At 35.6% G+C, this 27,329-nt stretch overlaps 1 protein-coding gene across 2 annotated transcripts; it reads left to right on the top strand.

Annotated features, from left to right (window-relative positions):
- Nucleotides 1-9,229: 9,229 nt before the first annotated feature.
- On the top strand, nt 9,230-26,433 carry LOC110462254. 2 transcript variants are annotated; one of them, XM_021516144.1, is made up of 13 exons: nt 9,230-9,307; nt 11,123-11,189; nt 12,529-12,644; nt 13,548-13,745; nt 15,636-15,783; nt 16,079-16,261; nt 17,004-17,177; nt 18,594-18,699; nt 19,669-19,734; nt 20,598-20,612; nt 22,958-23,165; nt 23,606-23,654; nt 24,896-26,433. In XM_021516144.1, the coding sequence occupies exons 2-13, from the start codon at nt 11,157-11,159 to the stop codon at nt 24,935-24,937; spliced, it is 1,338 nt and encodes a 445-aa protein (XP_021371819.1). In that variant the 5' UTR covers nt 9,230-9,307; nt 11,123-11,156; the 3' UTR covers nt 24,938-26,433. The 2 variants fall into 2 exon arrangements, with proteins under 2 accessions (XP_021371819.1, XP_021371820.1); XM_021516145.1 differs by lacking the exon at nt 20,598-20,612.
- The last annotated feature ends 896 nt before the right edge of the window (nt 26,434-27,329 follow it).

The raw sequence follows: 27,329 nt of genomic DNA, 5'->3' as shown, positions 1-27,329 counted from the left end.
CTGGAGACGACAGGCACATCAAATATCACATCTAAGAACTCCGGGTTCCTCTGTTAAAATATGTGTTTTTAGTAGGTCAAGCATTCGCTTTATCCTAAAATTGCACTGGAGAAATCTTATAGTTTTTATCAAAGTTTCTACAGAGAAGAAATTGCAGTGACATAATTTCTTGTTGAAAAGTAAACTGAAAATATACAAATATAATTTTATACGCTCTACAAGAAATAAGTACAAAAAGAATGCTTAATATATATAATTGTATATTTCACGTGACTGGATGACACCAGAAGCAAAGCGCGCAGCAGTGACAGTATGGCAACTGTAATGTAAGCTCTGCAAGTAACCAACGGAGACACGCACTCAGTACATATACTTGTACAACTGTCCTGTTATATTATCAACCAAACAATTAATTGTTCGATCAATTAAAAACGTATTGGTAAGTCGACCAAACAATCCTAATGGCAGTATGCACGTGTTCCATTCAACGCTTGGTGATACGATGGTCACAGAAGGTCGCAAGTCTCTTCTGGAGCAGATCTGCGCCTTCGTGGACCACTGACAAAAGACCAAATACTGTCTTGTTTGGATCTCGGTATTGTACTGCATGAAAATATACTAGGACTGAAAAAGTTCCAGAACTAGATCTACAGAACTACTGACTTCCATTAACATATAGACGCTGCTTCTTAATTTGTATCTTTGCTACTGGACAGTCATGATTAAGCATTACATCAGCGCGAAACTTATCTTAACAGGTACATATCAACTGTACTGCCATCTTGATGTGTCATTGTATTATATAAAACGGAAGAATCTTCAATAATATAACTAGGCTTGGGTCGCTGAGACCAATGGATTCCCTCATAGAAACCCTAGCATTGCACATTGGAAAATTGGCCAATGGTTTCCTCAGCATTAGACAGCTGATCAATGGTGTCCTCATAGACACCCGAACACAATTCCTACTTACCATTTCTTCTCGGAGTCGATGTAACAGAATATCCATTGTTGTTTTCATCTTGGAGTCCCATGGAGGCTTCAGACAGACAGCTCTGCCAGGATATCGGCTCCCGTGAGGGGTCAGATGGAGGTACAATACTTTCTGGTCTCTAACGGCGGGGTCCCATCCAGGTGCTCGTGTTAACCGACGCAGCCTCACTTCTCTAACCTGTAATCAAGTTGATCCGTCAGAAATCTACAGGTATACAACGTGTAGTTGTGGGTCCGTTAGGGTACATGTATTGTGATTATGTAACCCGAACAGTTCCAAGTCTCCGAGGCTTTTGTGAATGGCTCTTTCACCTGAAATTAATGACAGGTGCGTGTCAGACACCAATATATTACCCTCTCAAGTGAAAAGCGGGTATATACTATTTATCCACTTAAATCCCACTTGTCATTTTTTCATCCAGAGAAATTACTTAACATGGCAGTTTACATTAATATTGTATCATAATGGTGAAAATCTCTCGTGTAAAATCACAGAATGCCTCATCGCTCGCGGCCTTACACAATGGCGTACTCCATGCGTCCTGAGGGGACATCCCGAGGACCAATTAAAATACTGAGGAACACACTTTGTCCTGTACAGAATATATTATAGAAGTTCCTATGTAAATAAACATTTTCAGACAACCCCTCGACTTGTAGTTATTTAGTCCCTTAACGCTCCACTTGGAGCTAGCCATGTCGCACCCTTCGCATCGTTCTTCAGAAGCAATAATTACGTTTAAATCCATCCCATTTATGGTTTGAGTTACACTCCGGTTTGATTTAATCCCGGACTCACCATGTTCTTTTATGTATTGACAGCGAATTTGATCAAACATTTCATTGAAAATAAATGTTTGTGTTAGTTAAATCCTGAATGGGCTCATCGCCGTTTGAAATTGGTTTTCTTTCCTTGTTTTGCCTGGTAAATAGAAATGTACTTATATATGAATACAGATTAAAACGACTCCAATAAAAGACTGAAGGTTTGTGTGAACACGTGTCGTTTTCGTGTGATTAGATTTCAGGAATCGAGTGTATCAATCAGTAATCTACCGTAAGCGTTTGCTTATAATTAGGAAATGTGTTAAGTATGTATGCTTCCTTTTTATGGTCTTCCTCCTTCGCAAAGAGTTCCACACTACAAACATCGAGTTCATAGCTATTATATTTAAACTTGAGTAATTGATTGATGACTGTACGCAAATATTGATGACATATTTGAAAAAGTACCCCAAAATCGATGACACATTTGAAATGTAAAGATAAATGCAGATATTGAAAGCAATAAGCTAATTATGAATGTTTTAAGTAAGTAACTCGCAAGTCGGAAGTCGATGGAAGAAATATGCCACCATCTGATTCATATAAACTCTCATAAATTGTTTCATAATTGTTGTAAAAGAAATATTTAATAGAATCCAAAAAGACTTGTCATTGAGTCGTAAAAAAATATGAGTTTTTTAACCACCAAAACAGTTGGTTGTTATCCCATTTTTTTAATCAGTCCTTTATAACTTAGTATCTTGGGATAAAGTATATTGAAATCTTTGAAATATACCCCGAATCCCAACTCCATGGGAATTACTGATCTTGCTATATAACAGGCAATCACATGTTATCAAATTCATATGGTTCGCATTTTATATTAATCAGCTAGTTAACTTTTTACTGGCTTGTGTTCGTTTTTAAATATTAGTATACGCTCATGTTTTAATAAGTCACGTGATATTTAGCCATCATTAAATATATCCATTAATCTAAGGAAAGCGGAAAATTTTGGAATAGTTGTAGCCATAGTTAAATATCTTTAAAGTGACCCTAGACTCATTTATAAGGACGAATCCTCAAATACTATAAGTACGAATAATAAGATACACACATATAATTAATTATCCGCGTTAACACGCTACTGTGGAATTTGAATATATATGGGAATATTATTGTTAATCTATGAAAAAAGAATGAAAGAAACAAATTTAACCATTTGTCACCTTAAAAGTGTAGAGATATGTTTAATGTGCTGATTGTAGGAGAACGAGTCCTAGTTCTGTTTAATTATTTGAGTCGTGTATAGAACTTCTACTACGATATATATATTTTTTTTATTTCCTTCATCTTTGAAATTCTCTTGGTGTCTCAAAAGGCACCGCCTACAAACACATGAACGTGTCTATGACAGTGAATTAAAACCCCAGAGATCCAGTTTGACGGAACCAGTTACGAATCAGGTAGAAAGGGAGGTAAGTCATTGTATGTGACGACATTTTCTGTCGCTGTTACCGATGATAGCGTTTAAATTAACTTCAAATCTATTCAACAATTCCATAAGAAATATATTCAAAACTTGTGTATGTTTTTTAACTTCACCATCAGTTCTGTAGATAAGAATTCAAATGTGTGTGGTTATTGCTGGAGAGTTAATTAAGAATCATCAAGGAATTTAAAGTCCATCGTAAAAATGTCAGATATTTCAACTAACCCGGCCCATACTGCCATACTCAACATATTAGATAGCTGTAGCCTACATTATATATGTATCTATTACAAACAGTGAATAATAATAACCTCCGAGAAAGCTAGATCTCTCCAGCTACAGGCGATTAACACAATCCACGTTTGTGACAAGAGTACAAATTAGTCAGCAGTATTCTTTGAAGATAATCTACGACACGTACAATGAAAGCTGTGTCAGACTTAAACGATTTCTCGTCAACCGTTCAAATTCACATATTAGTAACTAATATATAATCGTATACACATGTTTACTTTAGATTACATAAACAAGAAATCGGACACAGATGTAACTACTCACAACCTCTTCCTAAGCTTTCCTTGTGGTGGTGATCGGTCGGGTGGAAGTCCAAACCCGCCATTAACTGTTAAAAACACCATTGGCAACTGAAAGCTGAAACGGACTACGGGAAATTTCTGCTGTGATAGGGACCGGCCTTGTGATGATTGTACGATTGAGGTTTAATTAATCACTCGGGTACAATTGTGCGAACCCTCTTCATCCCTCCGTGTCTTTAGGCGAAGTGTCGGGCCCTGTCTACAAAACTAAAAAGGGGATAATTTCACGCCCCATTGATCAAAATTAGTTTATCATTACAAATTAAAGACTGTTATAAAAAGACGGGACTTGATTTTCTTGTATTCTATAAGCAGGGGCGTTTCTAGGATATTTGAAAGAGGGGGCGTAGAATCACCTTTTTTGTGCTAAAAAACATAAAATAATTGTGAAATGCACTAATGTAACGGTTCCTGACTTGGAGCATGTATATTTTATAGTTAAAATGTCAGGGTGTTTATGTGTTTAATTAATGAATATGATAAATTGCCATATTCAATACAATATTAGCAGATTACGATAGTTTTTTTTTTTTTTGAAAAGACGCTCATTAAGCCCTCACCTGGACCCGCCCCTGATAAGTTCTTTTGTAAATAAACGTTAACGTGATGCATGCAGAGAGATCTACCAAACGTTTGAAATATTCATCTCGTGACCTTAGACTGAAGAAAGATTTATTTCACCGTTGACATCTTTTGTACCCCCCAACCTCCACCTCCCACCCCCGGATATTTTCGAGATAGTTTTCGTCAACTGACTGTCCCTGTTATGGACAAAAAGGGGGCGAGCGTTTTGGCCTTCCCGCTCTCCGCTGGATCCTAGTTTTAATTTACATAATCGGTTGGCCAAGGCTACGGCCATAGCCCTCTAGCTGCGATAACGTAGCTTCTGACAGTCACAACGAGACATTTTTATGCAGAGGAGGTCGGGTATTAATAAAGTAGTACTAATTAACCTAATCCGAACATTATGAATACATTTGTTTCTGTCTCCATTTTTTTGTTGATTATTTTTATTTGTTCATATGTTCTAGTATATACTGAACGCTGAATGGAGCGAGGCTAAGATAAATACAATAAGGATGGTGAAGAATCCGCCCGTTTGTATGGTCATCGTGTTATAAATTCTGGTCAAAGCCAGTGATAGTTCTCGGCTGGTAGGTGCCTTAGATCGTGAGCTCGAGGCCTGGACACATGGCACCGGTCATAATTTTTTTTTTTATATTACATATACAATTGTATCCGCTATGCTTTGTTATACGGCTTACAGTATCGAGCAAGGTTGAAGCTCTGGTTAGCCAGTTATCATAATAATTCAAAAGTGAATCGAAGTCTGTGTTGTCGGACAGGTTTGGTGCTATATGTGGTATCGTTTCCAGATTATGACATTTTAGTAAGAGCACATCGGGTGGCCCTCCAGTGGCCAAACCATCTGTGGACATCGTTTTAAACTAATAGTGATTGGATGTTTTAACGTGTGTTTTTATGTATGCATGTGTGTAAGAATTGCCTCTTTGTGATAGCGCGGATCTGATGCGACTTTACAGTGCTATCTCACTGGAATACCATGCCAATGGCACCCAGCACAGCATTCTTCGCGGTCATATTATTGACATTACCCTAAATACTGAACGTTAAGCAAAGAATAACAAATACCATTTTAAGGACTTTTGTATGTCCCGGCATGGGCATTAGGACAGGTCTCATTGCCTTCCTCACCTGGGCGAACGTTCAACATTAAGCCAAAATTGAGATTTTGCCAAGGGTCGCGAAGTCCCTAGGCAACAGAAGTGTAACAGTAAGAAGCAGAGAGAAATACAAAGATCCCAAATATAGCAATGGGCGCAGCAGATTTGTTTTAGCCTCTTATATGTCCCAAAGTAGAAGGCACAAATGCATATCCTTAATTACACACGGGGGTTCCCCACATTAGTCGCCTCTTGCGATCATGCCGTGGGTAACAGCAGGTGTACTCTTTTCTCATTCTCCGACCTGCATGGGTGCTGAACTAGTGAAGTATCTGTTGCAAATAGTAAAATCCTATACAAACATTCTAGGCTTTGGTTAATAAGATTAATATGTCACAGTAAATTGGTAAATTCAGATCCAGGTTTTTTTTTATGAATTATGCATTGTAGCCAGGGTTTCTATAACTTTGCTGAAATCTATGCTGCAGGACTGCATCATGACCTCCACCAAATTAAGCTCTGCACAGTGACAAGTTAACTCAGTTATGGTTGAAAATCAAGTCGGTCTTAGGCCTAATTGCCAAGAGTATTAAGTTTTTTAATCATGTCAAAAGGCAAACTAGCAAGTGTATGCATACTCAACTTAAACAATAAACCCCCAGTTTTCAGTTATTATGGGAATGATTTGTCGGTGAAATGGTTTTTTCTTGATCAATTTTCCTTTTTTTTTTTTTTTTTCAACAGTACATTAAACATAACACATCATATTTCAGTCTCACATTCTTAATTTTCACACAAGTTTTTTGTTTGTCTTGACATTTTTTTAACATTCTAATATTATTACATTGATTTGGGTACCAATGCAGAAAAACAATTATTTTCTCTATAAGTTTGAAACAAGATACATAGAATAATATTATATGCATTGTAGTTGAGAAGCAAACAAATACAAAAACCCCCAGAAAAAAACCCATGCTGAAACCAGGATATTAGGTGTTATGTACCATTGTACTGTTTTAGAAGAAGACATAGGAAAGAAAAGAGTAATGAAGAGAGAGAGGGACAAGAAAGAAAAGGAAGGTTGGAGAGGTGTCGAAGGATTTGACAAGGGCTTATTGTTCAATATTGTGTAAATTTTTGTACATTGGTACTATAATATTATAATAAATTTACATCTCAGTTATATGGCCTGCAGTAATCTTTCCCATTTTTACCATTCCCTTTTAAAATTAGTGAGATAATGTTCACCATTACCTACAGCAATGTATTTTTGAGTATTGTAAATATCTTTAATTAAGTTTTTCAAAGCTAAAACTGATAGACCAGTTTGCAGACATCTAGCTTTATAAATATATAGTTTAATGATAAAAAGTACTAAATTATCAACATTGTTTTTTCTATCATAGAAACCAAAGATAAAAGATTCTTTATTAAAAGCAAATGGAATTAATAACACATCTAGCAATGATTTAAAATCTGTTAAAAACACTTGTACTTCTTAACATTCCCATAATGCATGAACTATAGTTTCTGTGTCAGTTTTACAATGAAAACAATATGGACTATTAACAAGACCTATTTTATAAAGATATGAATTAGTAGTTAAAATATGTTGATTGATTCTAAATTGAAGCCACTGTAGTTTTGTGTTTTTACTAATTTTGAAGGGAATGGTATAAATTTTCCTCCATTTTTTTTTTATCGCGGACAGGAAAATGTTTTACTTTGAACATTTTAAAACTATTGCAACATTTTTTTATTCCCCTTCGCCTGTAGCTAGATCTCATAATTTGTCGGTAATGGAGATCACGGGATCATGGCTTTGATAAGATTCCACGATTTAAAACATTTACTTGACAAATAACAATCAAAACTTGACATTATCATAAAACAGTGTTATAACTTAAGTTAAACCCCTGTCACACATAGCGGCGTTACCACTGCGATTGCACGGTGTTGTTAAATTTCCCAGAGCGCCATGAGATCGCAGTTTTTTTAAAAATATTTTTCATGAAGATGGCGATGTCACCTCGGCGACCATGGCGTTTCTACGGAGCTCCATGGCGTTATACCGCGTTCCTACGGAGTTCTAGCTGGCGATTGTCTGCGCTCTCATGGCGCTCTCACGGCGCTTCCACTGCGTTCACTGGCGATGCCACTGCGTTGCCGCGGCGATGCTTGCGATTCCACTGCGCGCAGACCGGCGTTCTTGATTTTTCTTGGACGCCGTGGGAATGCGGCCCTAGTGTGACAAGGGTTTTAAGCATTATTGATTTTATCGAACATTTTTTTCCCCTTCTTAATTTGGTTTTTAAAATAATTATGTCGACAAACTATATACACAGGCTTCAAGCAGAGGCGTATATATTACAGAGATTGGCAACTCACGCAGATCTCGCAAAAACACGCATGATCATAAGATACGCCGTGAAATAAGATACGCCGCGAGACTTGGACTTGGGTTGCGGCTGCGCAACCACGCGGAACCGGGTCTACGAGTGTTTGTTTTGACAGTCAGCTAAAAGCACTCGTCGAAGCAAAATGATATCGATCCTAGCTGGCGACGATAGTCTGGTCAATGTGTTACCTGTGAGAATTTGATCGTGTATTCGTTAGTTCGTGTCAACATGTCACATATCCTAGACATATATGGCTCATATTAGGAAGTTGGTTAGAAATATTATGTAATATCTGAATACGTTTTTGAAATTGAATAACTGATGAACGAGAAACCCTCGCACATCACAGCCGCCATTTTTACTTTAAAAAAAAGTGTATTTTCAGAGCTCAATTATCAAACTTCGCAAGTTTTATAAAAACATAAAAACCTTATTTGAAAAAGCTGGCAAGAAACACTATCAAATAATTTATATCTGAAGATGTTTTTGAAATTGAATAATTAATAAAAAAAAAAAAAAAAAAGGGGGTTCGTGTTCTAATGTGTCATCACGGACTTGGATAACCTAATCTAATTCCGTGGTGTCATGAAAGAAATAACCCTCACACATCACAGCCACAATTTTAACTTGTTTATTCTTAAAAACCTGCATTTTCAGACCTCAATTATAAGTTTTTTAATAACCTCATTTTAAGAACCTGGTTAGTAATATTATCAAATAATGAATTTCTGAAGAATTTTTTGAAATTTTCTAAAGATCAAAAACGGAATTGGGTTCTCCTGAAGCCAGAATCATTACCGATATGTAAACACCGACACGATGTGCAATTTTGATGTTTTCTAAATTATTTAATCATCCAAGTTTACATTCAATGGAGCACTCCCAAACCGCATGGAAATCTCAGCTAGCTACAGCTGTTTATTATTACGTTGATTTTCTATGTTTTCTCATGGCACAATTATGTTTTGAACAGGACAGGATTATTGAATGCAGCGAACTAAACCGTATGTAAGGTAAGGAGCAAGTTGCCAATCTCTGTAATATACGCCTTTGCTTCAAGTTAATTTGGTTCTAATGTCGGCAAAAACTGAATAACAAAATCGAAATTCATACTGTTTTCTAGTTTCCAAATTAAATTCGCTCTAAGTATGTTTAAGTGCAGTGAAAATTACTTCCGAGTTTGTGACTTTTCAATTTGGACGGAGATGCGTGCTAGAACACGGATCTATTACATAAGTACACTTTTCTTGCAATACCGTGCGATCCCGCCAAAATCAAAATCCCGAAGACGCTTTATATTCCGAAACGAGGCGCGCATCCATTAGTCAACTCGTGCGAAGACACTTCGCTCTATTGTTTGTGTTGATTTTGTGGTCGGTAAGTGATCATAAACTGAAATGTAACGTCAAGGTTATTACATTTTGTATCAATCAATTCAGTTGTGATGAAAAGTTAAAAGCGTATTGAAAACATTTTGGTATAAGCGGTAATTTATGTGTTTGACGAGTGGACTTTTTTGATACACGAGTTGACTCCACGAAACTGCCAGTCAAGTCGGTCTTGTTTATATTTTGACCACTTGTCCCAAAATACATGTGTTTTTATAGATTGTTTTTCAGAGTATGTCATGTTTGAAACACATTCATCGATACTTACAGTATCTGCATTAAACCATCAAGTAACATGACACATTCGCAGTGACTTGTGTTACTTGTGCATCTTCCGGATAAATTGAACTGGACTTTGACGAAGGAGAAATAAAATTTAGATCTAGATTATGAACGTAATACATTATTGTTACCTCATTGTACCTAATTGTAGAGACAGAAAGCATGACACTTTTATTGTAGCTGGGATGAAAACAATAGTTTGGGAATCTTAATCACAAGGAAGGGCAAAAGCTAGATTGTCAATGCTATATATACAAGATCTCGCATTACATCGTTAAAATTAACCCATCATCATACTGGACATCAGGTGACAGGCGAACAAGAGGGGCACATCAAATAAACACAATATCTACTACCGCAAAAGACGCCTACAAATTCTCTCTTCACCTTAGTGAGGAATTACATTCTTTCAAATCCTCACTTGAAGATTACCACCAGTCTCTTTACTAATTTTACATCCTCGTTATATGTACATAATTTTAATATAATACCTAAAAATTACAAAAAAATAAATTCTTTGAAATGCCACCTCCTAGGGTCAATTCAGAGACGTATAATATGTCTGGTCGATTGCACTCCAACCTTGGAGTTTACTGATCCTTGTAAACGAAGAAGAAGAAGATGACATACACTTTTTAATGTGTACAACTTCTATTATACACCAGAAATGGTATTCATGCAGATTATAATATTGAAAGAAGAAACTAGGCCAATATCGATTTTACTTACCTATCTCTGTAATATAAACGTCTCTTGTCACTTATAACTTGCATTGCCAACCCTTTGAGAATTCCATTTGAACTTATTCAACAGTGTCAAAACTAAAACATAAATAAAATATGTGTATATTCGCCCATAGGTAAAACTCTTTAAAATGGCATATATGGTGAGTTATTCTCTGATGAAATAATTAGATCTTATAGAATATAGTCAAATTTCAGCAAATTCACTGGTTGAATACACGGGTGCTCAGGTTCTGGAATATATGTGATATATTATCGCACCTATAATATGGCTATGTAATTTGTATAAGGGGGTGCGATATCTAGTCGGTGCGATAATCATATATCACATAAATTCCAGGAACCCGCGAGCACCTGTGGCCTGAACTCGTGGAACAGAAGTATCTGCAGTAACGTAGCTTTCTGACAAGATATTTATTTATGTATTGCGCCTGGGCAGAGGAGGCCGGGTATTAATATTAGTACTAGAACAGAAGCAGAGTTGAAAACGCCTTGATGATGTTGGAATTCTAATTGCAAGGTCCAAAAAAAATCATCAATTGATACCATGAGATCATATGCAATCTTCTGTATTACTAGAGTGTATTTTTTTTTTGGCCCCTGCCCTAGCTTTCATATATATATACAACAATGAACCTCGTTGGCCCAGGGATGATTCATATATTTTAATTTACACGCACATCAGACTTATTATTAGTGCATCCAGCTTGCACTGATGTTTAAAGGGGAAATTGAAGAGTTTTTTTTTTTTTAAATTTTGTATTTGTTGTTCTTTACAGAATATTACAGTTACAATCAGAAGCAGAAAATTGGATGGAGGCAAAGATGGAGGTTCAATCTGCAGAGGTATAATTAATCTATTCGATCGCAAAAATTAATTAAGTAAACTTTTTTCCTTGTGTAATAACGGCATGAGCATCAGAGTGAGACATGTCAATGGTTAACATTTGCAGTTTGGTAATTGAAGTTGTTTGATAAGTAAAGTAGGTTGTTCGAAATAATGGGTGACTAGAGGACGGACCCTGTTCCACTTCACGGTGTGACTATAACTGTAGTACAGCTAGGTCAGGACACTTCTGTTGACCACGTACAGCTCAATCTGTTAGAGGGATATATAGTATAACAATTTGAAGTCCAGGGTTCTGATCCTGGTTAAGTCCTGCAGAACACTGTTGTTGATTATAATGTGTTTATTTCATCTTAATTATTTTGTCATAAAAGTCCTAACGGGTATGGCTATCGGTGGTGCGGAATCCTTAAATCAAAATAACGTGTTTGCTGCAGGTGTACATTTAAGTTAGTTTCCAGAGTTCTGTTTTAATTGTTTTAAATTAATGTCATGATACACTTCCAGTCAGCTAGACTGTTTATCTAATAAAAGCTGTCAGTGATTACTCATTCATACTGTTTGCAATGGGGCTCCACATCTATCCAATGTTTCAAGGCACTGGGTGATGCTATAAGTATATCAAATTCAAGGATCCCTGTCTCGCTGCACTGCCGTTTTTCTGATATACAGTAACCTCCCCTTAACTTCTGTTAAGACAAACTGAAGCACACTACCATTGTCAAGGTTTAACAATCTGAAGTCCAGGGCTCGAATCCCAGTCTCGCTACCTAGAATATTTTACACCCAGAACATGTTTGTTGATTGTATTTTGTTTATTTCATCTTGATTGTGTTTTCATTAAAGTCCCGCAAGGTATACTTTTCTTTTCAAAAATGATTTATAAAAGCTAAGACATGCTAGAAAAATAAGCTTTGAATGCATAATTTCATTTTTCGGCAGTGGTACAGGGTTCTTAGTAGAGTAATATTTGGGCTGTATGAGTTACCTCCCTTCCTAACAAGTGTTTTATATATGGCACTTTCAGAATAAAAAATATATAAAATAAGAATATGATCTGCAAAATATATTGTAATAGAAAAAGAATTAAAAGGAAATTGTAAAATTATTTTGAAATATTTGAAGGATTCCTTTCTAATTAATATACATGTATAACTAGTCCTGATTGATAATAGAACCTCTACACACTGTAGGTTTAGATACCTATTCAAAATGGAAGCATTTTGTTACACTGTTGAATGAGTTATACCTGTATCACAGGTAAGATTTTATGTGTACAATGTTTAAGTACAGTTACACAGTTTGTGTACATATCCGTACATGTTTTGTATTATGTAGGTCCAGTCTCTGATTGCCAAGGCTTTTCATGCAAGTGAGAGTGGGCCTATCCCCACTGCAGGCAGCAGCACAGAGCAGTACCTTGTCATACCACCAGACCATGTCAATGAAGAAGTGTAAGCTTTCTCATAAGTCTTCCATGACCATAATATTTCCTTTAATAAAATAAATTATATCAAAATCAAGAAAGGCGTATAGTTTGACAAAATATTGCCCTTTTATATCATTCTAGCACTTGTAAAAGAACCATTTTAATGTCTCGGACTTTGGCTATCATACTCCCCAAACTAGACCTAGCTAGATGAACCCCTGCAGCTGCTGGTTGCTATTTTATTTTCTATTATCACTTTTTTAAGAAAATTCTTCTGTGCACAATAGTGGTGGACCGATAACCGAAAACATCGATTAGATCGATCTTGACATGAGACAGATTCGATAATCGATTTTGCACATGAAAGATCGATTTTGATAATTTGTCATGAAGAAGATCGTTTTTGTAGATTTGACATGAAGAAATAAAATTCTTAAGATACATACGATGGTTTTTCATGTTTTTGTCTTGAATAATCCAAAATAAATTCTCATCATATGGGTGTCTTGTAGATACATTGGATTCTTTTCACGAACTACAGTGTATATCAATATTTTTTTATTGATTTATTTCACACAATGTCCATTTCTTACATGTATTCTTTTTGGCGCATATCTCAACCGATAATTGATTATCGATCGGTCTTGATGGTCCGATAATCGATCTTCAAAATTGGACCGAATCCCAGCACTAGTGCACAAAATTCTGAACTTTTTTTTATATTTTGCATATGTTTATAATTTTATACACATACTCAAGTTGTTTTTCTTGTCCTATATTTTACATTTAAACTAAAAAAAAAAAGTACAATGAATTATGCATACACATATTTTATTGACTTTATATATTTCTAATACTGAACAAATATTACACACATCAGCTAGTTTTTGTTACGCTGCTTTTATTTACACGTTTTGTTTCCATGCAGTATTGTGATAGACACTGCAGCTACAGAGGAACAACGTGTGACCAGATTTAGAGTTGCAAACCAACCCCAGTACGGTATTCAGAAAGTCGAACCAGAGGGGGAGGAGGAGCAAAGTACAGATCAGCCCATGGACTATAGTACACCTAGTGAAATGGGTGAAGGGGAAATTGCTGCAGCGTCATCTATTATGGCTATTCAGTAAGTTATCATCACTTGTGTATAAATAATACACGTAGAAAATGTCTGAAGGGTTGTAATTATATAAGAGAAATATGATATGTTATTTAAAACAATGGGTAGTTGAGTGGCACAATGGATAGCGCACTTGCCTTTCACCAAGGCAGCTGGGGGTTTCCCCGATACAACGTGAAAAGGTGTGGGGTACCCTGCCAAACAACATGGGTTTTCTCCGGGTTCTCTGGTTTCCTAACACATTAATAACATAATCCTTAGGCTGCTACGCCCGGCATATGCCGTTTTGAAAAGTCAGGTCGTCAGTGCTATGCACGGCATTTGCCGTTTTTCGTTTGTAGGTTTTGATCGGTAGCCAGGAAGTGTCAAGTCGGGTTGTTGCTATACCAAACCCGAACGTGTATAGTGGAAGGCTTCTGATTGGTTGTTTTGTCATTACTTTCGATATTCCTGGCAGTGTACCCTAGTAGTGACCAAAGGTGTGCGAGAGAATTTCAAATAGAAAAAAATGGCATAAAAATGGCGGACGTTTAGATTGAAGCGATGAATATGATGGTAAAAATTTATTCTCCAGAGTCACCTACGATGATAATAAAGGTTTTGAAGGGTTTGACATGGTTGATATGGAAATACTTCGGTGTAACATAATATGTAACTTTCCGGTGAACGGCTTTGTGCCCTATACAAACAGGAAAATATCGGCGAACCGAGGCGCACATGTCGTCTGCAGGTGAGGCTGAATTGAACATTGACATTGATACATTTTAAGCCGATTGATTTCTTCAAACTATTTATCGATGATTTAATCATAAACTAGACTAGCTAAGATATATCTATATGCTGACTGTGACAGTAAATATATTGAATGACAACCTGAAACCTGTAGCAAATCACATGCAATTCTTGATGAAATACCTGACCTTTTTACCTGAGAATCCCCTTGTAAATGTACAGCGTCTTATGTCAAAAATGAAGTTTATAATCTCTGTTATCATTTGCCAATCACATTTGCTGACAAAAATAATGAAGCAACTTTAGAATTGAAAACGTTAATATAAACTAGAGACAATAACGAACCAAGTTCATATAACTTTTATTCACATATAACAAATATTTTTCAAGTTATGCACATTTGAAAAATCAAGTAAATTAATTTATATTTCAATAATTAATTCAGCAGTGGTGTCCCTTTACATGGAAATCAATGTAGCAGCCTAAGGGTTAATTGATGCTATTTAGCTCGAAACAGAATATGGTATTAATTTTATTGTGAATATGTAGAAGATTCAGGACAGCAATACATTAACTTGGGGAAAATAAAGGAGCATGACCTAGGGTCTGCTGTTAAAACAAGCTGGAGAGAACACTGTGGTTTTGTCAGGAAAGTGTTATACTGTAATCAGCATATAAATCCTATATCCAGTAAACTTCAGCAGTAACCATCATTACAATGTATGTGTCAATCACATGTTATACTGGTCTTGTAATTTCATTCCTTTTCAATGCGAGACATAAAATGGTTTTGTAGGTGTATGTCTGACTAGCTAATATGGGCTTTCATTTATCGTTACATTTTCTCAAAACTTGGTGGTACAGTATCAGATATCACAAGTACGGGGGCGAACCCAGTATAAAGGACCTCCGGTACGGACTCTGCACCGGCGCTATGCTACAGAAAGAGTGACAGTTCAACTTTTATATTTATATTCTGACAAATCACCGAGTTCAAACATATGAAATAGTGCTTTGCCATTGTGTAATATCTGTTTGTCACAAAGGTCAAAGGGTAATGTCAAGTTTTATTCATGGTTTAAGACCCTATTATCTTGACCTATATATAAAATAATGCTGATAATGAAATTCAATAAAGTATTTGATGATTTCCTCCATTTTTAGAGCTGCTTCATCTACGAAGCCTTTGACGTTTGAAGTGATCGAGTCTGCTTCACAGAGGGGCCTTCCTAAGCTGATGGATAGCCTGGGATATGGCTACACTCTTCGTCGTACTTCAAATATCACGATAAGGAGAAGAGGGAAACAAAAGGTAGGATCTGACATTTTGTTATCCTTAGAGAGATATGATGTATGTATTCATCTAAACAAAAAGTATAATTGATCAAAGATATGATTCTAGGCCTCTGAGAAATTATCTGTCAGATAAGATCAGTTGACCGTCGGTATAAATTAATGCTTTTTCTATGATGGTTCATTACTGGTCAACAATTAAAAGTAACAGGTAGAAGAGTTTTCTAATAAATAAAACACAGGTATAACGTAAGGCCTCTTGTTTGAAAAAAATTGCTGTCTTCCTAAACTAGTGTTTTCTTTAAAAATCAAAGGGAAAAAAAGAAAAATCCACCAGAGTCAAAAAGATGTACTGGCGATGTGCTGTGAGAGGGAGGCAATACAGCTGTGGTGCTGGTGTTGTACAGGAAGGTGATGATGTTTTTATCCGCAACGACCAACCACATGGACACTTACCCAAGCCAGATGGTCTTCAGCAAGTCAAGATCAGGAAACAGGTATTCCAACATTTCTCATTGTCAGATTTTGTACTGTTATGACACCTTTTTCTAGTCCATAGCATACCATTAAAGATGATTCCAATCTACTTAAAGCCTTACATTTCCATTTTATACCCACATAAGTGAAACAAATCCTGTTGGAAGGTATGAGATCATGACTCCAGTAGGGAGTTTCTAATACATAACATAAGAAATAACAACTTGTGCACACTGCTGACTGTTGCAGATTGAAATTTTTCTTCAAATAAGTGTCAAACAATTTTCAAAATTCATGAACAAATTTAAATATGAATGTTAAACAAAATTGTGTTAAGAGTTGGTGTAAACAAATTGAACTGCTGACAGTTCAGTTAAATGCTTAGTCACCGATGTGCTATTACTGGACAGGTGTCATTTTGTGAGGATCCTTATGTCAAGGTGAAGGTCATAAATTGAGTCACAGATCAAGTAAATTTGTATGACCACTACTTTTGTGGTTCCGAGTCTGGTTAGAGTTTTAGTTGGCGAAAAGAAGGATTCTTCTTCTACAAAAAAAAGTTGGAAGAAAGTTTTTTAAATCGCACTCAATCTGGTTAGGGTAAAATAGATAGCCTTTTTCTTAACATTTGTTGATGTCTTAACTTCAGGTCTAGAATAACAATAATTGATGAAACTGCTGTTTTCATTAACAGAAGAACTATTTATGGTATATCAAACCAGGTTATAGGGCTAGAGTTGATTGATACAAGTTGTAACACAGGTTAAGATGTTGGCGAAGCGGAACATGTTGGATACTGGTCCATCTGTAGTCAACTCCGTGCTACTTGACAATGCTGAAGGGGATGTAACAGAATGCAGTCGCTCTCTACATGCCAACCTGGTTCGAACAGCCAACCGCATCAGAGAAAAGCTGAAAGAAAAAGTGGAACTTACTGTAAGTTACTATAATGCAAGAGTTTGTTTCATTTTTCTGCCTCAAAAAGTGTTCTCTTGAGAATTTTTTGAATTGTGCTTTATCTATTTAAGCAGCATACATGATAAAATTGAAGCAGCTTCAGAATTTAAGTATGCTGTGAATTTTATCGGAGGAAGTCTTGAGATAGCAGCATGGTAAGAAAATATAGATACACAGAGTTGACGCTAAATTTTCCCATCTGGGAGACAGCAGAACTACTCTAGATATTTCAAAATTGTAAACTTTCCATTGACTTTAAATCTTTTATATTTTGATAAAAAAAGGTATAAGACTAGTGACTTATATTTATATCACACAACCCAGGTTCACTAACAGTGTAGTGTTGTACTTCTCAATGAGGATGCTTGTTTCATACAAAATCACCAGGATGTGATGCATGCCAAGGATTGCAGAATTGAAAAAGGAACAATAAATTTGTTATATTTGATGTACCAAGATAAATTACTACTGTATACAGGGACATTTGCCCATTAAATCAATTTTCACCCACTGTTAAAGGGACAATTTAGTGAAGTAAGTTTTTTTGAATACCTGAAAATCAAGTTGATACTGAAAATATTTATCTCCTCATAAATGTTAACGTAGTTGATAATGACATGACCTGAAGCCAACGTCCAGTGTGGTCAGTTTCATCTTTTGGGAAAGCTGGTGATAAAAATAGCTATGACCGAATAGCGCAATATCCGGGCCTTTCAGTGAAAAGTTAACATGTACAGCACTACGCTGTCTTCTGTCAACACAGTGTCAGTTATGAGTCTGAGTTCACACATAACACATTCTTGAATTTACACAATACATTGCGAGTAAGAATTATAAGTAACATAATATTTACCTCTTATCAGGTATTTCTGTTCACAATTGGATTAAAGCATGCACACACTGAGAGTGTGCTGCAGGGAGAATTTCAAACTGCAGAAAATACGATATCAATAGGTTTAAACGTAAAATAGATCACTCATTTATAATGATATTTTAGATGCTGTTGGAAGATGATTTTGATTCAGAATAGATGCATATATGCTTGTATTCTGAGAGGTAAGGTGAATAAAGCGAGAAGTTATCTTCTCTCCTCGGCTGGAAAGACATTTTTGTTAGCTTGAAATTCACCGACAGCTGCCGTTAAAACGTACGGCTGTACAGTAAAGGATTTCTCCATTACTGATTAAAAAACGCCAAGAAAACATTGTCTCTTGTCAATTTCTTGACATGAATTGTTCATAAGAAGTACCAAACTATATAATCATGAAGGTTTTTGTGACAAGGTTATGAAAAAAACTTACTTCACTAACTTGTCCCTTAAAAAAAAAAGTAATAATCATATTTTTTTTCTGTGTATCTATGGAATTTTCATGAGGTATTTTATTTGTTGAATAGATGGATGAAATGGTCAAGAATGTATATGAGTATTTTCAAACCGAGGAGAGATCAGGAAGTGCAACCAACTTAGCCTATCCAATGAAGAGATTAAGTGAAGCCACAGGTAAGTTATACAGATAAGATGTGGAAACAGGTGAGTTATACAGATAAGATGTGGATACAGGTGAGTTATACAGATAAGATGTGGATACCGGTGAGTTATACAGATAAGATGTCGGTACAAATGAGTTAAGTTAGTTGAGGACATATTAAGTAATAGTATTGTTAATGACCAATAATGAGGCCAAAGGTGTGTTGAACTGGTCAGATGAGGTGACAGGTGAGTTGAACTGGTCAGATGAGGTGACAGGTGAGTTGAACTGGTCAGATGAGGTGACAGGTGTGTTGAACTGGTCAGATGAGGTGACAGGTGAGTTAATTTGAAGAACAAATCATGTTTAAAAGTGAGTGAGTTAGAGGGACAGGTTTGATTTGAAGTGAGGCTTTTACAGTTTATACTGGGTGGCTATACCATATCTAGACTAAAATGCTGAACTACCAGATGCCTGCAGCCTGCGCTACCCTGAGCAGTATGTATACAGGTCCAGTCTCGGTAACAAATATACCTCTGAAGGGTTCTACTATTAAAGCAACCCACCTGTTATAAACGGACCTGGTATCCCCATATGTATGTACGGAAGATTGATCCATTTCTGGCCATTTAGTCGTTACATATATTACTATAGATAGAAGATTGGTTTCCATTCAATAGCTTGAGTTACAATGGGCTGGTAACACTCAAACTCGATACACAGATTCTTGAAGGGAAATTCATAATAAAAACAGGTGTTGCTTTGCAGGCCTGAAGGTCGAAGGTTAAGGTCACTCTGACTATAAAGAAAAAAATGGTTTCTGCAACACACGATTACCTCTAAATCAAAATTCAAACATTTCACCTCGACTTCAGCATTGATTGCTGGAAACAGTACTGCTCTATGATACCTTGTTTGAATAAAGCCTATTTAATAACATGCTTTTAGCCATACCAGTGTGCAAGTTTTGGAACAGATTTCAAAGTTTCTTCTTGTTTCAGGACTGCCCACACGCCAATTGAAGAAGAAATTGGGTCTTGTAAATGAAAAAGAAATTGCTATCAAGCGTGAGTTTATTTTTTGATAATTACGAAGTTAGCTTGTTAAAGTTGAAGTAATCAATTCAACTTGGTTTGATACTTTATTAATAGCTTGCCTGGTACAAAGTTAATATGCCAATATGGTTCCTCATCTGTGGTCAGCTTTATCTTTGAAGGACAGCTACAGAACAATGAAACCTGAATTCATAATATACGTCCTTTAATTTGCAAAAAATAATGATGAAAGTTTATAAATATCAAAACAAATTATCTTGGTCAACTCTCATGGCTAAAGGTCGAATGTTCTACACTTGATTAGATTTTGGTAGTCTTTGGTTAAGGTTCAAGGGTCAAAGGTCACCTTTTATCTCTTTTGAAGTAAAAAGCTTTGCACAAGATATCTAAGGATTATTCCAGTAAAATATCTACCAAACCCCTGGACAGCAAAATACAGAAATTCTATGCATGTTGGTGTTTTAGTGTTGAGAGAAAAAACAATTTTGTACCACTTGGTGAATGTAGGGAAATCACGGTCTGTAAGGCTGATAAGAACACCATAAATTGCAACTGATGTATGAAATAGAGATATTTAAGTATCTCACTTTCTTTAAAACTTGATTACCCATGAAAAATAAGACAACGGTTTGCCTGTCATTGCATTAGGTGACTAATAACCGGGGCAGAGATACAGACCCGAAATTCAGGAATGGAAAAGAAAGTTCTTTACTGCAATTGAAAAATCAATTATTGATAAGTTCCAATATGTACTTTACTAGGAAATGACAAAACCTTACACTTTTGATATATAAAAAGCATAGTTTTTTTGGTTGTTCAATGTATTAAACATAGAACTAAAAGGACAAGTACAAAAAATTAATGAATTTTTAAAGGTGTACCTTCCCTGGGTAAGTGCATTGAGAATAAATTACACCCCTGTTCTGTTCATGTTTTCTTTTGTTTTGTTGTTTTGTTTCTTGTTTTTTTTTTTGCGTGTTTTTTTGATTATGTGTTTTTAGAAGTTTTGAGATATTTTATTTCCTCAGCAGTAAGATATTAACGTATCAATTCAAAAGAGATAACACCTCTGTTAATAAAAGAAGAACGATAAAAATACTTTAAAACAATATGTCCTTTATGTGGGTGGTCAATATATACAGCAAGCTCTATTCCATGACCCAATTTGGATAAATCACTTCTGTTGGTAGTCCCAATTAAAAATACCCAGAGTACCACCACCCCCATTAACTCTGGATTAGATATTTTACTGGAATAGCAATAATGAACCCTTAAATAGATTTGGTTTAAATTTACACAAAAGCTGTCTAAAATCATTTTTGAATTAGATTGATTTGTGACAAGAATTATTATAAGCAATAACAATCAGTGATAACTTTTACAGAATGTTTTCTTTGGTCATTGTTTATTCATGTAAAAATATTTGTAGTATTGGTGGTAGGGGGGCAGGCTTTTTATTTAATCTCACAGACAATATTTGTATCGTCCCCACGAAGTGGAAGCGAGACTAAGCTGGCGGCGAAGGCGTCAACATTAACTTTTTGTGTTTAAGTTAGTTTCTCTGAAAGTGTAAGTGCTACACCAACCAAACTTGGACCATAGATGCATCTTAGGTAGTACATCTCAACCCATGCATCAAATGCTGGATGAGGCCTACCTTTCGTGGTCCATTGGCTTTGTAGGTATCTCAATCAACATCAAGTTATTTGTGTTTAAGTTTGTTTCTCTGATATATGCATTGATGGTCAAAGCGGGGTATAGGCGAGACGTATCAATCTGAATGGCTTTTTGTTGAAATATATGTGTACGATTTCACATATCGGCAGTCTATGATTTATCTTTTAAAACTACTTGTTCTAAACAGCTAAGTGGATTCTAACTAGATTTGGCCTGGAGTATCCGTGGCCAAAGAGGATTCAATTTTGTATTAACTGAATATATTGCCCCCCTGGAGGCTGAGGGGCAGGCCATATTGCTTAAAGCGACTTCTTCTCTGGAACAGTGATGAATATCGACCATATTTGGTTTGAAGCATTTTTTGGTGGTTGAGGAGTTGTACCAGTTGAAGAGCTGACCTCAGGGTCTGAGGGTTGGGGCAAAATAGAAATTTTAATTTTGATATTATCAAGATCCCCACCCTATATTACAGGGCATTAAGAGACATACACAATCATGATGAAATAATTTACCCTGGGGTCTGACCCCACCCCTAGGGACTTGATTTCTGAGTCATTACTTTGAAACAGTTGAGATCCCCACCCCATAACCTAATATACCATTGCTGGGCATCATGAGACGAACACATTTATGATATTAGTATTGACTCTTGTGTCTGGCCCCAACCCTAGCCCTTGAGACTAAATTACTGGGCCATAACTTTGAAGTTATTGCGATCCCCATTCTATAGCCATAAATACCACTGCTAGGCATACAGATCCAGGTGAGTGATACAAGCCCTCTGGGCCTCTTGTTAAAGCATATACTTCAATAGTCACCTTATATATGAACACTAAACTGGTTGTGCTATATGAACCTACAATCCATACTTACCAATAGAAGAACATGTTTAGAAATAAGTGAGTTTAAGGTATATCAAGACGTGGAATTCTTCAGTGCCATTTTGTGTCCGACACAGGAAGCGCTGTCAAAAACTTGCCATGCTTGTCCCATAGTTTGCTTGAGATGGCTATACAGATTGTTCAAATAAATGACCTTCAATCAGATGTTTGGTCATAGAGGTCAAAAGTTCCATATACATTGTGCCTTCAAACAAAATTTTGTATATTATGCAATGAACTGTACAGCTTTAAGTAAAGTTGTTTAGTCCGACTATTTGAGAGAAAGGACTATCAACATTGTTCATAAAGTTTTAATTAAAGTTGTTTAGTCTGACTATTTGAGGGAAAGGACTATCAACATTGTTCATATAAATGACAGAATCCAATTTAAATGTTATGACCTCATTATTGGCTGAACATTTTTCTTTGAAAAATGTTGACATAAAGAACCAGGGTAGGTTGGGAGACTAATATGTATGTTACATAATGATAAGTACCACATGATTACAATACAGCTGATTCCCATTTCTTACTTATTTCACCAGACTTATATACATACTTTATTCTACACTTTGTAATCATATACATACATATTATCACCTTTCGAGTATTCTTCACTTTTTATCTAAATTTACCTGTTTTTACTGTAGTACCCATATTTTGATTTAAATATTCAGGTTGTGTTGGAGGAGAAATAGTAAAGACCACACGCAAAGCAATGGATAATGAGGCAGAAAATGCCATAACGGCCATCGTGGAGGATTTTGAGAGGAAGGACGAGAACTTTTCCGTAGTGGATTTAATGGATATTCTTAAAGTTAACTACCCCATTTTTACCATCACACGAGCAGTTGTTGGGCGAGTGCTACGTAAACTTGGATATCAGTAAGTTTTGAACTCACCAGGTCCTGATATAGGGATACCTGGTAGATTTGTCGTTTTTAATGAAGCTATTCAGAATACATCCATTTCATCAAAAGTTAGGCTGCTGTAATAGATAGTTTACTCTATATGTCTAAACCAAATTCTGACTGGACTGTCTTTAAAGACTATTTCACAATTCAAAAGCGATGTCTTCATTTTAGATGCTAAGTTATTAGTTCAGCTTTTATTTGTGATTTGTATCAGCCATTTATATTTTGACATAAAAGTTTTACAACAAAAGTGTATTAAACAGGAATAAAGTGAAGCATTAGATTTAAGTCGGGTTGTATTTCTGCAAGTGGTAGTTTGTGTGGTACATGTAAATGTGATAACAGTTGACTAATGATCAAAGTGTCCTTAATAGAATGTATGTGTATATGTTGATTAATCATCCTTTTTAGAATTCGGAATTCAAGAACAGTATTTGAGGTTGATGTTGAGAAAAAACCTGTAAGTATCAATTTAAATTATGCAATGTATAAACAGGTATTCCTTCTATGCTCAAGCTTGTAATGTGATTCGGAGATGTTACACGTTTTTGACTGTCTGACCATCATCAAGCGGTGGACTATTCAAATCTCCCTTCGTCTAGAACTGTGGTCTTTTGTTTGCGGTCTGTCATCCGTCCTAAAACAATTCTTAAAGAGTTGCTTTATTTAAAGAAGATAGAACTATTTCAATGTCATATAAAGGTTTCTCCTGGTCTGTATTTTGACATGATTCTTTTTAGATTGATAGGAAAAAGAACATTGCCACCAGGCCCCAGTTGCTCAAAGATTGGTTAGAGTTAACGAGTGGTTATGGGAAATTTTCAAAATATGAATACAGCAATATCAAAAACATCTTGGCCCAGTTGTTCAAAAGGTGATTAGCTTCATCACTGTTTAACAACATTTTTCGACCTTCAATAATTGCGTCAATAAGCAAGATACAATCACACAATTTTGCATGTAAATTCACTCTACTAAATATTTGATATCTGGAAAGTTGTACCTAATTCAATAGTTTTGTTTTAAAGTTACATAAAAATTAAAATTTGCGCTTATCACCTTTTGAACAACTGGGCCCTGATATCATTTCAGTGCTATAGATTGGTAGAGACAAACAAGATTGAACAATGCAAGTAAAATAAAGTTAAGTCTAAACTAAGATTGGTATTTTTTGTGGATTACTTTTGTTTTCAAAGCCTTTGATTCTTATTGGCAAAAATTTGAATTACCAACCTTTGAGCAATCGGGAGCAGGCAGCCGTCTTGGATTTAGACACTTCAAGTTGGTTATTGCTATTTCTCAAGAAGTCCTTGACAGATCTTTCTCAAATTTCTGTTCTTTTGGATGTTGACACTGATTGAAAATACAAGATGGTTGCTAGATAAGCAGCTAATTAGATTAGATGCTAAACAGATAAGTAAGGCTGCGAGAAATTACACGTTACTTAATTTGAGTAAATAGGTCGAAAAATGATATAAGTTTGAAAGATTACTGTCAAGCTAATTTTGATAAAGGAGGCTAAAATCATCAAACCTTTCATGGCTGTAGACAATAATGGACTCATCCATATCAATAGATGGAAAAGTCTACTAAAGTAACAGGGATGAAAGGGTAAATTTAACAATATCATTATTAATTGAGGAGAAATTATCTTCCATTGTAAATGCTTTTAACAATATCAGATAAAATTTATTATTGCAGAAAAAGGAGAATGAAGTTATCAAACTGGTAAGGAGCAGATGAGTACCTCCAACATAGGACTGATGTTACGGACAGTTTTAAGGACCTAGGCTCATACTTTGTGCGGTCTTAGGAAATCTGTGGATGACTGGATGACATCCTTTACAACCTTAAAGTAAACTGGTTACCGGTACTGCGAATCGTCCGAATGACAAGTGTTCATAAGATGACTGGTGTAAACTGGAATGATCTAAGTGGAAACTTTTGGTACTCGCATATCGGAGATAAGTGCAGTTACATCTAGTGGTGAACCATGTGTAATGGTATTTGTACATGTGTATAAAGGTAACTTGTGAAAGCAATTCTCATCTCAGTTAGCACTGTAAGGTACCATGATCTAGATGTGGTCTGTATACAGCGAGTTGTATAAAGATAATTGCATCTAAAGTTTAAGTCCATTCCAAGTGTTTCATTTGTGTCATTTTGATATTAATCCCGCCAGAAAATGTCGGATGACATCTACAAATTCTTTCTGTTGCAAAGTAACATACAGTACAGACAACATATAATGCATTTGAGTACGACGTGGAAAAAGATGTAAAGAAGTGTCACTGATCCTGTCTTTTATCAGACAGTGGGGAACGGATAACCTTTAACCCTTTAACCTCTAGATCTATGTAACTTTAGTAGACTCTACTATGCATTGATCTGGATGAGTCCATTATGGTCTACAGTGGTGAAAGGGTTAACAATAGCCATAGGGGATAAATATACATGCTAAATCAGGGTGCAACATTTGGAAAGAAGAAATAACGGGAAATGTTGATTATTAGTTCATGTATATAACAGTAGGTAGGTTGTACCTCTGTCTGTTGAATTTCTTATTCAATAAATGAACAAAGTTGTGGTTGCATTATTTTGGGTTTGACATATATAGACTTTGAAGGAGTCTTTTTGTTTGGTTTTCAACTTGAAATATCAATGTTGTAATAATTCACCATTGCACATAACATTTAAACATCGGCATTATTTATAAAATCAGACCTGCCTTGTGATCACAGTGGTGCACGAGTATAGTCGACCCCTTGTATGTGTAATTATTGGTCACTTGATTTGAGTTGCATGAATGTTTTAAGTTGCATGAATGCTATCAATAACTGTTTATGTTACAGTAGAAAAGTGTATTGGGATGCAAGAGGAACAATTCATTTAAGGTATAGGGAATCTGTTTACGCTATTTAAAGTCATTGAGATTTATTTTTTCAAATTTTAATGTTATGCATGTACTTTTTCATCATCATTATACTGCAGTATTGAATATAATTGTATAACTTCTGGCCTCAGTACTATATCAAGCTATACTCCATATACTCTATGTGCAATGCTGTAAAGAGTGTAAATATGTATATTACTAAATTTGTGTAATGCTGTTATACACATGTCTATAATAGATGTACTTGTGTAATGCTGTAAAGCTTGTACACACATATAAAATAGATGTATCTGTGTAATTCTGTAAAGCTTGTACACATGTCTATAATAGATGTATGTGTATAAAGCTTGTACACATGTCTATAATAGAAGTATGTGTATAATGCTGTAAAGCTTGTACTCATGTCTATAATAGATGTACTTGTGCAATGCTGTAAAGCTTGTACACATGTCTATAATAGATGTATGTGTGCAATGCTGTAAAGATTGTACACATGTCTATAATAGATGTATGTGTGTAAAGCTTGTACACATGTCTATAATAGATGTACTTGTGTAATGCTGTAAAGCTTGTACACATGTCTATAATAGAAGTACTTGTGTAATGCTGTAAAGCTTGTTCACCTGTCTATAATAGATGACTTGTGTAATGCTGTAAAGCATGTACACATGTCTATAATAGATGTACTTGTGCAATGCTGTAAAGCTTGTATACATGTTTATAATAGATGTACTTGTGTAATGCTGTAAAGCTTGTACACATGTCTATAATAGAAGTACTTGTGTAATGCTGTAAAGCTTGTACACATGTCTATAATAGAAGTATGTGTGTAATGCTGGAAAGCTTGTTCACATGTCTATAATAGATGTACTTGTGTAATGCTGTAAAGCTTGCACACATGTCTATAATAGAAGTATGTGTATAATGCTGTAAAGCTTGTACACATGTCTATAATAGATGTATGTGTGTAATGCTGTGTAAAATTGTTAAGTTTATTTTTCACTTTCACTATTTTTCCTGACAAAAATACATCTAGTCAAATATTGATGCTATCTGCCTTGTTCAGTGCATGTCCCAACAGTTAAGTAAATCTTGTAGTTCATGCCATCCTGTTGTGTTGTAATACTATGTACTTGCGGCATGATACTCTGCCAACATCATGAACCATACAAATATGCATTATTAAGTATGTATTTATCAGTTGGAAAATGGCAAGGTTGATCATGATGGTTTCATTTTTTC

Source organism: Mizuhopecten yessoensis, unplaced genomic scaffold (genome assembly GCF_002113885.1).
Source record: "Mizuhopecten yessoensis strain PY_sf001 unplaced genomic scaffold, ASM211388v2 scaffold10765, whole genome shotgun sequence".
NCBI classification, from domain to species: Eukaryota; Metazoa; Mollusca; class Bivalvia; order Pectinida; family Pectinidae; genus Mizuhopecten; species Mizuhopecten yessoensis.
This window is presented reverse-complemented; position numbering and strand designations above follow the sequence as displayed.

Coding starts and splice junctions, on each gene's coding strand:
- LOC110462254 (XM_021516144.1), top strand. CDS start 11,157: ATGGAGGCAAAGATGGAGGTTCAATCTGCAGAG. Junction 11,190..12,528: donor TGGAGGTTCAATCTGCAGAG/GTATAATTAATC, acceptor TGTATTATGTAG/GTCCAGTCTCTGATTGCCAA. Junction 13,746..15,635: donor TCATCTATTATGGCTATTCA/GTAAGTTATCAT, acceptor CTCCATTTTTAG/AGCTGCTTCATCTACGAAGC.